Source organism: Coloeus monedula (genome assembly GCF_965178545.1).
Source record: "Coloeus monedula genome assembly, chromosome: 4".
Lineage (NCBI taxonomy): Eukaryota > Metazoa > Chordata > Aves > Passeriformes > Corvidae > Coloeus > Coloeus monedula.
The window spans coordinates 41,604,485-41,619,909 of record NC_138784.1 but is presented as its reverse complement, the minus strand read 5'-3'; the positions used below and the strand labels follow the sequence as shown (position 1 = coordinate 41,619,909).

General features: G+C 35.7%; 1 protein-coding gene across 1 annotated transcript in view; it reads left to right on the top strand.

The window, feature by feature from the left end:
* The window catches only part of RAP1B (RAP1B, member of RAS oncogene family), a 31,498-nt gene extending 21,126 nt beyond the window's left edge, over positions 1–10,372 (top strand). The window contains exons 4-8 of the mRNA XM_082279957.1: positions 2,246–2,302; positions 3,580–3,720; positions 5,682–5,825; positions 7,586–7,701; positions 9,136–10,372. Of these exons, the coding sequence (XP_082136083.1) occupies positions 2,246–2,302; positions 3,580–3,720; positions 5,682–5,825; positions 7,586–7,672 (429 nt within the window). The 3' untranslated portion in view covers positions 7,673–7,701; positions 9,136–10,372. The remainder of the gene's footprint in view (positions 1–2,245; positions 2,303–3,579; positions 3,721–5,681; positions 5,826–7,585; positions 7,702–9,135) is intronic.
* Positions 10,373–15,425: the final 5,053 nt, after the last annotated feature.

The following is a 15,425-nucleotide window of genomic DNA, read 5'->3' as shown; positions in this document are numbered from 1 at the left end:
TAATAAGTTAACACAAACCTATCATAAATGAACAAGCATTTACAGCAAGTGGCCTGTTAGTTTCTCTCTTCCTATCTTCAGCATGACAGGCTGAAAGGTCTAATTCTGCTTGCATCATCTTGAATCTCCATATTGCTCACTCTTCAGTTTCACCTAAGACCACAGTTAAGATTCCAGACTACGATAATTTATATTCAGCCTGCTACCGTTAACCATTTGGTGCAAGAGAGAAGTTTTTGGCTGTGTCAGTTTCTTTATCTATCTGTCTTTTTTAGCTGAATTACTTTTCATATGCATTGATACCCTTATCACATGGCCACAAAAATGTTGGTATCTGTACAAGGGAGGCAAGATGCACAAACCCTAGCTGGGAGTGGGTAAACTGCAAGACCTTCTTTTTCAGCACTGAAGTACATTTATATTGGAACAAAGGTGATGCATTAAGAACTGTTACAGCCTACAGTCACCAGAATCTCTTCTGACTAGAAGAGGAATTAGTGAGAGCAAAATAATAACTTCATACCTCTTTTCTTTGACCTCATATAAACTGTAGGTTGGAAAAACTTGAGTCTGTCTTAAGTACATGGGCTTCCAGCCAAAGTTAGAACTCTTACTAAAGAGACAATAGCAGAACCAAATTCTGTGTTGACACTTTTTCTGTATTAGAGAAGCAGGAATTTTTAACCATATACCAGTGTTTGGTGCAGGACTTTGCTGGGTCAGGCCCAGTAGATGATTCCAAAAAACATTCACAGGCTGATCTTAAGTGAAATGTTTCCTTTGTTATATATTTACATTCTTTAGGTCATACTAGAGTCATGATGTTTGCTGGGTCAATTTTTCCAAAGACTGTTTCCATGGAGCCTAAAAAAGTGAAGCCATCTTAAGGGATTTTGCCTTTTGCTAACTACATTTTTTTGTTGTTGCTGCTAATAAAGATCTTACAATATTCCTTTCAGGTTTGTTCCTGAAATAACTAGTAATAGCTCTGGGCATTCTTCTTTTCAAATCAGCCAGATTGTTGAGTCTTGCTGAAGTTACTTTATGTAGTCATTTTCACCTTCTTACTGTTAGTTGCAATTCTAACTTGCTTCTTGACTTCAAAATGTATTGGTTTGGCAGCTGAAATTCTATGTTATTTATTTTAAATGTAATTTTATAATATTTAAAGTTGAAAGGATGTGACTTGTTTGTCTAAATAATTGAGCTTGAAGTCTTGAAACTTTATGGTCTTGGTTTACTCCCCAAATATTTCTTCATAAAGTGAATAAATCCTGCTTAATTAGCTGAATAACTTCGACAAAAATACCTGTTAAAACAGTGATTATTTTTAAGGAACTGCAATCCATAGGAGACATGAGGGAGGTGTAAGAGGAGGGGAAATACTCCCCTTCCCTGTCCCAAGCTCAAATCTAGTTACAGAAGAAAAGCTGCAAATTAAACAAGTGACAGTGCATAAGTGGGGAAGAGGTGACACAAAGTTCTTTGAGTGCTGATTTGTTAACTAGTAATTTTACATGCAAAAGGAAACAAGGGAAGTTTACCAGTAGCTTGAAAGGAAAAAAAAAATTTTAATGTGGGTAGTCTGCTTGAAACAGCTTGAGGGCACTTCCATGTCCTTTGCTTCCCTCAGGGCCATTTCTTTGAGGTATTTCCACTAGATAAAGGAACTCTGGAATGGATACACGAATTGTTCTGTCTTCTTAAACCTGCCATTTTTTTGCAAACTTTTCTAAGCTGGATAAATTTTCTAATTAGTGTTCCTAAAGGCTTATTTAGGGGACACCACTTCTAGTGGTTGTTTACTTGTTTGCTGTGTATTACTTAACTCTCTTGTTGATGTACATTACAATTAAATGAGCCTTAGTATGCCAGTCCAGTTTTCTGGCTTTACTTGTACTTTTCTTTCAATCTCTGATGATCCCTGAAACAAGGGAAAATTAGTTGTGCTAGTTGCTGATAACCATCATTACAAATTTAGCAGCCTCCTTTTAAATAATCAAAAATCCCTAATCATTTTGCAAAGTGGTACTTGGCTGCTGACACTGCATTTGAAAATGTCACTGGGGCTCTTTGAAAGGCTTCTTCCTGCTGTTTTCAAAGTGTATATCCATACAAACTTCTTAAGCCATTATGTTGCTTTATGCATTATGAATTTGCTTATAAAAATCACACAATTTGTGATGTCTTTGGAGGAGAGAGTTGCAAGGGGAAAAGTTATAACCACATCTTTCTCTCTTGACAGCAAGTCGAAGTAGATGCACAACAGTGTATGCTTGAAATCTTAGATACTGCAGGAACGGTACGTAAAAAACAACTTTGCTAAATACTGATATACAATGTATTTTAAAAAAACTTGAGTATTGCAGCAGAAAATTAATTGCAGGTTTTCCCATGAGCTCATATTCTGTAACAGGGGAAAGAAATAGAACATTTGAAAAGAGATTGTGCTCTTGTTTTAAGTTTGTTGCCCAGAAAAAAATTAAGGCCCACTGGCTACTGAGATTTGATTTCTGTTGCTGTAGAGAATGTGCTTTCTTCTGATGTCCTTTTTCTTTTGTGTGCGAGATGTACTGTGACATTGGGATAAAAATAGTATTGCTTCAGTCAGCTTATAGGAGCTCAAAGCACAAAGGTTATGCTGACCCTTTGCGTATTGGTCAGGTTTTTCTCTGACTAGTTCCAAAATTATTGAAATCAGTAATTTCCTTTATTGATTCCAGTGAGTTTAAGCTCAAGACTCTTGGAGTTTAACATGTGTTCTCTGAACTGTGGTAGTAATATGGTCCAATAATAACTTATTTCAATTCCCTATTAGATTAATACTCTGTAAATATACAGTAAGATGGAGCAGCTGTTTTCTAGAAATAAATTGCACTTTTCATCTGACATACAGCAAGGGACAGGGAGTGATTGATCAGGCACCAGATAGCCAAGTCACCAAGGTGAAAGAGGCAAATGCTGTTCTACAGTCATACTGGTAAGAGTGCACCAGCAAGTCTTTATATGCAATATCATAGTTGTCACTGAAGTCAAGGAAATGTGACAAGTCTATTGAGTGTCTTCATCCTCTAGTCCATCTCCTTGAAAATTAATGTAGAATTTAACATAGGAAATTGCCTAGACTACAAAATTGAATCTGAAAAGGGATGCATTTACTTCATGATCCATTTAAAGGAACTATCAAGATACGGAGAAAATGCTGCTATGTTAGGAGATATTCAGGAGGAGTTTTAACTTCTGTGATCTACAGATTACAGTGTACCTTCTGCTGTACTTCTCTCCAGTGAAATTACTCTAGTTTCTCTGACCTTTTTTCCCCAGGATTTGTGGCTGTTGGCAATATCTAGATGTTGCTCAGCCACACCAGATAGTGTTCCAAACTTGAGATTTCTTTATTAGCAGGTCTGTTTGCTGTAGTGCTTATAGTCAAACAACAAAACACTAGTCAGTTTAACAGGAAAGGGAGGCAATACAAATGCATTGTACTTGTGATCCATTTGTGACCTGAAGTTTATAGCAGTTTGTGCAAGGAAAATGCAAATTGAATGCAACATCTGTTTCATTTTTTAATTACAGGAACAGTTTACAGCGATGAGAGATCTATACATGAAAAATGGACAAGGTTTTGCATTAGTATATTCCATCACAGCTCAGTCCACATTTAATGATTTACAGGATCTAAGAGAACAGATTCTTCGAGTCAAAGACACTGATGATGTAAGATCTCTAAAAATTCTTAATACTTAGAGTTTTCATTAGCATGTTGTGGTGTACACACTGTGGTCAGGTGGCCTCCAAGTTTTAAGTTGAAACGTATGAACCAGAAGATGCATAGTACAGAAATGCAACTCTTAAGGTAAACTGGAGAAATTGTAATGTGTCATGTGTTATATAGAGAATTCTCTTTCTTTAAAATACTTTAATTGACACTGGAAATAACTTTATTCATTAGACTGCAGCAAACGTTTCTAAAGCAACTATTGTTGCCTTAATCACCATCAGTGAAGTTTTAAAATCACTTAGAGTTTAATTTTCTCCTCAATATCCCTACTGTTTAGGTTATTTTAAAAGCATAAAATTTTAAGTTGTAACCTTTAAACTTTGTGTTATGTAGCTTTTATATTTTGTCTTGTCTGCTTGCAGTTAAGTTCGGTCATCCTATTTCCACACAATTTCTATTATTATGCGTCTCTTAGCATTATTAAAGCTATAAAGTAAGGCTAAAACATTGTATTTTATAAATGATGAAAAAAACCTTACAACAGTTGGAGGAAGTGAATGCTTGGTCCCCTAATAAAGGAAAGAAGTATTTCAACTGTGAAAATAGCAGTGAGTTTTTAACAGCAACACCTTGTAGCCTTCAGGCAGGAAAAACTCCCTTCTTGAAGAAAAAAAATAAGTTATGAACAGTTTTTAAGCATGATCATCTCATTTAAACTGTTTATGCAAACTTTGATACCTTCCTTACTGCATGTATATATATGTGCTTCTGCTGTCAGCAGACACAGAATATATAAACCATTTCAGTTTCAGGGATGTGCATTAAGACTTTTTTAAAACAAACCACCTTGACCATAAGCATTTGCAAGTCTTGCCTATGTTCAGCAGATTTCTTCTTGGAACAATTTATTACCCATTATCACAAAGGTATCTCAAAAGGTTAGTATTTAAGTTACATGGACCTTTCCCATCCACAACCTACCAAGTTATAGCCTTGTTTACTGTGAAATTAGTTTTGTACAATAAAATCAAGGTAAATGTGATATTTAAAATCTTACTTTATGTGGTCTGTTTATGCTGATTAGTATCATTTTGGTAGTATTTCCTGATAACGTTATTTTTTTAGAAGACACCCCTCAGCCTTGAAAGGCATTTCATAGTATCAGGAAAAAGATAAGCTTCCAGTTGCAACTTTAGTTTCCATCAGAATTCACAGAAAAAGTTTCTCTTACGCCAAAGCTTAGGCATGACTTGCTTTCTTGGTGGGGGAAAATTAAATGGTCTAAATATTGTAAACCTTTTTTCAACACTTGAATACATGAAGAGTTTAGCTATGTCACATTAGTAAAAGAAAAGAAGGAGAAAAAAGAATAGATGGTGGCATTTTCTTGCTGCAAAGGTCAATTCAGCGTTTTCTGTAGTTGGGAATGCTGGTAAGGTAGCATGTTTCTTTTCTCTGTGTGCTGTAGCTTGCTAATAAGAAGTGTGTGCACTGAGTGCTCTTGAAAGGTGTACTGATACGCTGAGAGTAGAGGAATGGTGAGAGGAGCTTTAGCATCCTTCATCATGCTACCCAGTACAGGACACTGTTTCCAGGATTTCGGAATTTGTAAGAATCAGTTGGTAGACTCTTCAGTAGACTTCTTGATGCCTTAAACATATAAAAATGAAATCTCATTAGGTCATCTAAAAAAACATGAAATTTGCTCAATTGGCGGCATACTGAATCCTCAAACCATTCCCCCTATTGCCCTGCCAAAAGCTGGCCAAAATGCAGTCACTTTCATTTGAAGATTGAAATATCGCAGAGCTGTAAACTTAAATTACAGTTATACTAGAGCTTGATTATTCTGAAAATCAGGATCCTCTAAGGATTCAGATGGCTTTTAGGTGTGCATTTACATTGTGCCATTCTAAAATGTTAATTATTTCTTTGCTGTCATTGAATTGTTTTTTAGGTGCCTATGATTCTGGTTGGCAATAAGTGTGACTTGGAAGATGAAAGAGTTGTGGGAAAGGAACAAGGTCAGAACCTAGCAAGGCAATGGAATAACTGTGCATTCTTAGAGTCTTCTGCAAAATCAAAGATAAATGTTAACGAGGTAAGGCATTTTACCTTTGGTGGGAGAAGGTGTCAGGGGGAGAAGAAAGAGACACTGTTCTGATAACCAAACATTTACTATTTGTCAAGGAAAAAACTAATCGTGAATAATATTCACTATAATGGGCAAAACTGTTCCTGCTGTTGTGAGATGGTTATGTTAAGGGATGTATTTAGCTTCGATGTGGGATTTTTTCCAAGTTATACTGATTTTATTGTAATTAATGTAATTTTCAAATTATCTTCGTATGAATTTGGGATAAATATTTCTCTTATGGTCCATTCCCTAGTTGATACAATCTCTATCAATTGAGATTGTACTGCTAGACTTACTTTTATAAAGACCTTTAAGAAAGTTAAGTCATTAAAACTGTTTATTTGGTGTTAACACTATTTGAGATGATAAGTTGAAAAACTATAAGTTTTGTTAGAATTAGCTGCTAAAATTACTGTGAAGTAAAAGGGATGCAAAAGCCTCTCTACTATATATCTACTTGTTTATTTAACAGGAGCTAGACAATTGATCAAATGCATGCATTTTGGGGACTTGCATAATGCATGCCTTTTTTTCCAGTGGGGGGTGCCAGCATAAAGAAAGGGATACAAAAATTTTAGAAAAAGAAGCTGTGCTAGTATTTACATTTCTGGAACAGCTTGAATTTTTTGATAAATCCTACAGTTCATTAGGTCATCTGGAAAACATTGTTGGCAACATCAGTCAAGTTGAAAGGGCCTCTGTGCAAGACTTGCAAATAATGAAAACAGTATGGAGATTTTAGCACAGCTGATTTTTAAAATAAGTAATATGTGCTTAATTAGTTGGGAATTTCTGGAAGCCATTGACTTTTTTTTAAAATTCAAATTAATCACCATAACTGTATAAAAGTCATACGTTCAATAAACTAGAACTTCCAGCAAATACTATAAGCCCTTGTTGGAACATTTGCTGCTTTGCAGCCAGTGCTTAGGAAGCTGCCAGGATGGCTCTGGTATGAGGGCTTCCTTAGTTTAGGAGATGCAGAAGTAATTGGAGCAATGTCAATTATGAATGAAACAGATGCTGTTGAACTGTAGTATGTTGATTTGTTTTAAATTAGCCTTTCAAAAAAATCATGTTCTCTTTAGAATTCTACGAGACTTAGTGTGAGAGTCTCATAAATGAGTTACTTTTCTGGGAAATTTTATGCTTCTATCATGCTGTTGGTTTAGAGAGGCAGAATTAATGCTTTATACTTCAGTATTTTGAAAGTATCTTGAAAAGCATGATCTCACTCAAATACAAGAGACTATTACTGAGTATGTTGTGTATGTGAGTTACCATGAAAAATGTGTAGTAAAAACTTAATAGAACTTTCTTTAAAAGAATATCCTAAGAGTGATTTGAGTTAGAAGAAAGCTGTGACCTGTTTCTTGACCTCAGTGCTAAACTGCAAAGTAGTACCATAGAGTAGTTGATCACTGTGGCATTTTTCATGTGAGTTCAGATGAGTTTGACCCAGAGATTAAATAGCTGCGGGTTATAGATGCCTTTCCAGTTTGCTTCACTGAAAGTGTAGAACTCTTGGCAGACAATTATCTTAAGCAAGAAAAAAAAACCACCAGTTATTAACTAAGTATACAATTGAACTTAATGGCTTTGTGGTAACTAAATATTTTCAGGGGTTCTTGAGTATGTGAGTGCATTATGTGTGAAGATTCAAGGCTTAAGGTTATAAGAGAAGCCTCCTAAAATCCATAATCAAGTGATTTTTATATTTTCAGATCTTTTATGACCTTGTGCGACAAATTAACAGAAAAACTCCGGTGCCTGGAAAAGCACGCAAAAAGTCATCATGTCAGCTACTTTAATGCATAGCTGTACTGTAGCTCTGAGCCAGGTAAATGTTTTAAATTTTTCTGTGCATTATGGCTTTGAAAAACAAAACAACAACTAAAAAAACCCTAAACAGCTGTGGTAGCTGTTGATGCAGAACAGCATTGAAAATTATTGATTTACATTATCATATAAATGTTTTTGGTCTTTATTTTGCTGTTTCAAAGTCAGAACTACAAACATGTGCAAGATACACTGTTAACACTAGTCTGGGGGTTTTTTTCAAGCTTTAAGGTGTTGATGGAGCTCAAATTAACAGTGTTTCCTCTTATACTTCAAAGCTTTTGGAAACATGGTTTTGTCTTTTAAAGCCTGATAGAATATACTGCAAGAGCTCAGTTATCTGGAATGCACACAGTACAATATTGTAGTTCGCATGCTGGTCTCTCTTTCTGCTTTGAACTCCTGCATATGCTTTTGTGATGTCATAGGAATTTAGCTTCGGTCCTTGAGACTGTGTGGATATTTTGAATTGAATTGTGATTAGTATATTTGGATGAGAAAGGCAAAGTGATCATTGTAACACTCCAAATATTTGACCTGGAGCTATTGGTCACTGGATCAATTTCTTACTTGTTTGCAGTTGGCTAAATTTCTACATGACTTAATCTGTGCTCAAAAAATGCTGCTGAAAGATCAAGCAAGCTCCAGCCTGCTCTTAAAGCAAGCCTTTCCAGAAGTTAGTCAGGAGGCATGGATTTTTTTCTGCCTTTTTTTTTTTTTTCTGAGTAGGTTGTTTCCCTCTTTCCATCTCCAAGCCTTAGTATGGGCAGAGGTCTGTCGTGATTGACCTGACATCATCAAAGTTGCCTGTTACCTCCCTTTCCTTCAGTTTTATTGAACATACAGTGGTGCAGTTACTTCAGTACTATGATCCATTATTTTGTCATCAGTAAACCTATCTGATGTACCGAAGGGTCCTAGTAGGACATCTCACTGTCAGAAATAATAAGCTTTTATTAATAATCAGGTAGCGCCATATGTAACTCTTTTTTTGGTATATTCAAACTTCCTCAAATTGAACTACTTAGATCAGTTAAAAGTAAAACTAAGATGGTTCCAAAAGCATTAGCTGAGGGTGGCAGAAATGGTTGTTCCGTTTCCTTAACAGGACTTTTGATTCAGGAGCTTTGATCCTTCAACTGTGTTTGTTTTTAAAGCCATGGGAACTGTCATGCTGTAAGCAAAACTAGTCCCACCAATCAAATGCTACTTCCACAGTGCAGCCTGGATTCCTTTATGTATCGTAATCCAGTTAGGATAATAATTGAGATAGTCTGTTATTTGTATGTACACGGTAGAAAGTGTATTATTAGAGAAGTGTTAAGGTTGTTTTCTGTTTGTCAAGAACTTTGCTAGTTCCTGCTGTAGCTCTTTTAAGTAAAGAGCAAGGATAAACAGTTGTTACTAATACTAACCCCTTGTTTTGTTGTTACAGGTCTGAAGAACTGTTGCCCAATTCAACAGTGCCAGCATTCCAACTTTATTAAACCTACCAACATCTTAAATGGACTTTCCTGTGGTGGTACCCTTTAAGAAATGGATGAAAGCTACATCAGTTTGCACATTCTATCACTTTCCAGTGTCATGAGAGATTTTTACTTCTAAATATTCTATGTATGCAACTGGTAAAACCAGAGCCTACATCCAGTATTACTGATAAGAGACATTGTTCATCCACCAATGTTGTACATGTATGAAAACTGTGTACTGTATACTTCAACAATCCCCACTTTCTATTGGAGAGTACAATAATGTAAATCCTAAAAGCACCACTATTTTAGCATAATAAAAGAAAGTCCAAAGAGCTCCTATATAGACTACTCCAGATAACTTTGCTTCATCGGTATTTGTAGCTTACTGTAACTTTTTTAAAGAAATACAGGATCATCATCATCGTATTGTACAAAAGCGCTTTGATTAACACAACGGCTATATAGTTTTTTAATTTTAGGAAAAACCTGTGGAGACAGTGAACTAGTCTTTAAGAGTCCTTTCAGTATAACGTCTGACTAAAGACATGGCCTTTAATATCTGTTGGGAAGGAAATGTCCAGACTTTTCAACCTTTTATTGTATGTTTCCTTTTCCTTGTTTACATAGGGAACAATGTTTATAGTTGTGTGTACAGTGGGGGTCTACAACAAGAAGTGTATATTTTAAAACAATTTTTTAATGATTTAACAATTTTTTGTAAATCATTTTCGGGCTTCTGCAGCTGTAGATTCTCACTGTGAATTCCCTTGCTTGCTCATGCATAAGTGTATTTGCAATACCAAATATACAGGTTTAGTACTTTTGCCTGTTAGTGATTGTTTTACATGTGTAACGTTTTGGTTGAGATGTTAAATGGTGGAAGAGTACTGTGGATGTGAATGTGGGAAGTAATTTTAATCATGTGTAATTGGTCACAGGGCCTAAGTTGCAGTAATTAACTTTCGCTGATTTATTTAACAATGCCTTGTTGCTTTGTATGCATTAACGTTTGGGTGTAAAGATTGTGTGTATATCCAACAGGGAGCCACAGTATTTAAATTGACCAACCTAATGTTACAACTGCTTTGAGGTGGCCAAATGTAAACTAAAAGCCTTAATTAAAGTGGTGCAATTTTGTATGACTTAGCATCAGTAGTTCAATAAATTTGGATTGCCATGCAAGGGCTTGCATTACAGTTATACTACTTGAATGTTTTGTGTTTTAGTAGTGCTAGTAAATACTGATTTTTAAATCTCTTGCACAGTGCAGATTCATACATCTTAGGATGAAGAGGAACACTTAAGACTTTTTCTGACAAATACACGCCACAGATATTTTTTCTAATAGTATACCATGTGTTAGTGTGAATGAATTTCTGACTGAATGAAATTCCACTTATTTCTGGACTTGGAATATTCCAAGATCTAACAAAACGAAAAGTCTAACAGAAAAATACCTGTCTTCAAAGGTTAGACTATCAGTGGCTGTTTTGGAAACTTGAAAATATGTTACCTGCTATTTTCTTTCTTTCCAGGGAGAATTAATTGTTAAAATTTACTTAGTCTAGCAAAAAAAATTATCTTGGGAGACAGTATGATTCTTCTGCATGATTCTTCTGCATGACCAAGCCTTATTTGGTTGGTTTTAAGGAAATCTGCAGAAAAGCATTCTTGCAGTATTGAGTGTAGTTTTGCAGACTTGAAATACCTGTTAATAGTGTTGGACTAAGAAGTGGAATGCATGGACTGTAGATGATTTCCTGATTGTGGCTGTGCTGCTGAAAATTAATGTCACACCCAAATACTTGGTACCTCCTGTTTCCCTGGCACAGAGTTATCAGAGAGCTTGTTCTAATTCATTCTCGCAAGTTCAATCAGGCTAGGTTAGCTAATACTGGTAAGCTTTGAAATAGTTTATGTTGCCCACAGTGAAGTAAGATCCTTCCTGCTGGTAGTTTCATCAGTCCAACACCATTGTTTAATGGAGGTAATATACTTCTACTGTGCAGAGCTAGATTTAAGACTGAAATTCCTTTTCATTTATCATTAGAAACCATAAGATATGATGATCCCCATCCTGCTTGGTCCCCAGAGTAGAGGAGACTGGAGCACTAGGTGTCCTAGTTCTTTTCTCACTAGGTACCTGCCTTCTTTGGTGAGCTAATCTGAATTTTTCTTCCCTTCATTTCCAACCTCTCATTATTCAGGTCTTGTAACACATTTATGTCCTGGTTGTCCTTTTACTGGTTTTTTTAATATGTTTCTTTTCCAGGCAGCTGTACAGATGGCATTGGGTGGGAGTGAGAGAAAATTCTTTGAGAACATCAGAGAAGGGGCCTTGGTCTGGGGTCTTGGTGTCCAGTCAAAGAGTACTATTGACAGAGGTCAGGCTTTGTCCTGAAAAGCTCTGTACTGAAGCATTCTTGGCTGTTCTGTTCCTCAGCATTAGAGGTACTCAGTTGGATCAAACCCTGAGGAAGTAAAATTTTCAGAATCTCTAGGCTTTAGCATATGAAGATTATTCTAAAGAAGGGAAGTATGTTTCCCCCTCCCCCATCTTTAGAACTAATGTCAGAATTGTAAAGCCAGCACATTGTAACCCACGTAACACCCAAACTCCGGTATTCTTGAAAATTTAGGCAAGCTTCAAGGGAGCAGTTTCCCAGTTGTAAAGGGAAGATGCTTGACAAAATGTTGCTAATTAAATGATGAAGTGCAAAGAAAAACACATAAGAATTCTTTTCGTGTCTAAATAATTGTGTAAAAAGCTGTTACCACTGAGGAACTGAACATCCAGTTCCCCATGGGAATTGGAATTATGTAAGCAGTTACCAATTCTAGAAAAGAATCCTGTCTGCTGAGATTTTTGAACAAACTTTTACGTATCTTCAAGACAATTTCGTTATGTACCAATGTTTAAGAAGTTCACGCTTGAACTACTTGTACAGAAACAGAACACTTCTCCTAAAGCTTTGGATGAAAACATGCATAACTCACATTTTGAGAATTAATACAGGCATTTTTGCAAATTTGGTGTTAATGCACATGTATTACTGCTTGTAAAGTTAGCTTATGCTTGCAGTGCACACTGCTTTATTTCCTCTCTAATCTGAAACTGGTATATGTCAGTATTTAAAGTCTGAGCCTTCTATGGAAAAAGTAGTATTTATATCCTGAAATACACAAGTATTATTTAATGGAATTGCACTCTTCATATTAGGACTCTTTCCTTGCAGTATAAATTTCTCTTATACCTTACCTTATCCTAGTGCTCTTTTTCCTTCTCAAATTATTCTGTGAAATGAATGTTACTTGCCTAACTTGGAAGACTATTTTGAGACATTGCAAGATGTTTTCAGATGTCCAAATGAACTAAGTGTACGCTCAAACTACTACTGCTCTCCTGCATAAGAGACTTAAATTCTGGAAAAGTATCATGGAGTTAGATATTACATTTCTTTCATAAGATGTACTGATTCTGTGATGCTAGAAATTAAAGGTGGCAGGAGTTTGAAATCGGGATTAAACTGTTGTAAGTAGAATTGCAGTTTTCTTACAGGTGAACAGTAAAGATGAGAATTTTTCTTCTTTTAAAATGCTGTAAACAAACTGGATGAATCAAACTTCATGAGTTTTTTTCCCTGAGTTTTCTAATCTTTGCCAGTTTTGAAAATAGCTTAGTTGGAGAGAAAATTGGCCACAATACTGTACTAGTTCTAAATAGACTTCAGTTTAAGACATATCAACAGTAGAAAGTTATACTAGATGTGAATGGTCAAAAATAGTCTATGTACAGCTATGTAGCACTTTTTAAACTGTAATCTGATGATGCAGCCAAGTGTAGACAGAAAGCTTTTTGTTCAATTTTCAACTGCTGTCCCAACAGCATTAGGCTATATTTCAATTTAATGCTTTTATTTTGCCTGTGTGTGGGGACGAGAATAAAGACAAATAAAAAGTTGATTAACTATAGCGAAATGCAGTTGTAAGTTGTTCTCTAAGGTAGTATTAGAGTACCAGAGTTATTAAATTAGTTATTAAATTTTTTTCTGGATCTCAAGCACATTATGCTTTTCTTTCAAAGGCTTATGAACAACTTGAAGACTTCTAAAACCTCATCTACCTTTTCCATTTTATAAAGTAAACTTGGAATGATACTTACATTTGTGGAAAACTTTACATTCTGAGTCTCGAACTTATTATAAGCAAAGTCATTTCATAGTCTTGATTTTGTTCATAGTGTTTCAATATCCGGGCTTCAAACAACATATAAATGTGGATTTTGCTGTGTTTTCTGTGTTTTGGGTTTTTGGGGGGTTTGTTTGTTTGTTTGTTTGCTTGTTTTAAATAACCTCCAAAGCCATTTATTTTCAGAAGTTTGAATCATCAAGCAGAGAGTGGCTTCCTGTTTTCAAAGAGCTGTTCTTTAGGAAGAGATTTGTGAATGGATAAATAATGTCTTTGTAATTCCATCGTACTCACTTCAGTCTCAAGAGATCCTAGTTCTGCCAAACAACAGGCTCTACAGCTTCATTGTTTTAAGAAAGTTTACTACCACTAGGATTTTTTTCTTTGAAGTTGTGACTGGGGTGAACTTCATTTGAGAATCATTGTCATTTCTAATTAATTCATGTAATATCTTTTGTTTAGCATAAACTTGGAGGCATGGGGCATTTCTGCAATCTTGAATACTGAGTGAAATCATAGTGGATGTTACAGTTCCTTCTTTTGTCAGTATACTTTACCTTTGTGGCATTTTAGCCTTCCCAATCTAGTAGGGAGGACTCAGTAGCTTCGCTCCCATTCTAAGTACAAAAAAATCTCTACGTGTGAAATCCCAGCTCTCATCAAGTGGGTTTACTGCTTGTAATGCACCCAATAGCAACAAAGACCCTTGGCAGTACTGTCATGATTTTCAGACACAAATAAAATGAGTTACAAATTTGTCTCTTTCTTTTTCCTGTTTAATAATAAAAACTGGTTTTAGCTGAGCTGCCTCAGTAGAAGTAGCATGAGAATCAATTTGTTCTGGTAAGAACCTGAGCAAACATTTTGAGAGTCAACATGTATTTAAATACTAAACAATCACATGAACACTTTACTTAAATTCTTGAGATTGGTTTTTAAAAAGTTTCCATGCATTTAAATGAAAAAGTAAAAATTTATACACTTCCAGGAATGTGTTTCAGCTAAGAAAAGATGAGCTAAAAAACTTTGCTTCTCTTACAAAAAGGCAAGGTATAGTGTAGTTTCCAGTTTTCTTTGTACTAAATGCAGCTGCTGTCACACACTGCACATGAACTTTGTTGAGCTCTTGCTTTTGGTAATTCTGAATTAAAAGTAACAATTTTGTATATGCAGATGGCATGTATGCAGCTTAGCAGGGCATTAAGGAAATTTATTTGAGTCATGAGCTGTCTTAAAATGTAGTTTGTAAAGGGTAATTGGAGTTTTGAGTTAGTTTACTTGTTTAAAGTTCAGGATATACTAGATTAACATAGTACATCCTGTAGGTCCTGTTACCTTTGCAGAAAGGTAGTAGGGAGCAGAGGAACCTTAGGCATTGGCAATAAACATGCCAGGTTTCTGTGTTAGTTGTGCTGGCTGCAGGGTCATTTTTGGGTGTCCTGCCTCTAAGTAAGGAGCATTGCTACCTCCCCGATATTCTGGTAACAACTGGAGTTAAGACCAGTGATCTGATGCAAATATGTGAAACTTCAGATGGATTTAGAAATTTTAATTGTAAATTTGAATTTAGAGTCCTTTATATAACTGACTTGGAAAAAAAATTGTGTTCCCTTCTGCTTCTTTCTTTCATGAGATTTTCAGTTATTTTTTCATTTTTTCCCCCTATTTCCATCTCAGTAGATAAATATGAAATGGGATGCCAGTCAAAAAGTACTGAAACACACTTCCAGGTTTTTACCCAGTTCCCCCTGCCTTGCCCCCTTACTGGAGCCTCTAAGGTGCTTCCCCAATCGGCACTTAAGAGAGGCTGTACATACTAAAGTTCTCTCAAAAGCCTCAATCTTTCGTATACTTTTGCAGGTTTGTTGGGTTTGGGTTTTTTTAAAAGCATGCATCCTGCCCTCTTAATTTCTCCTCAGACTTATTTCCTTTGCTTTGTTCTCATCTGTCATTGCTTTGAATGAATTTGAGACAGCACACAAAGGAAGCATCTTCTCTGTCATCCATGTATTTCTCACTTGTTTACTCTCTGCCCTGAGGCAGGGCTAGCCTGAGGGTGTGAGCT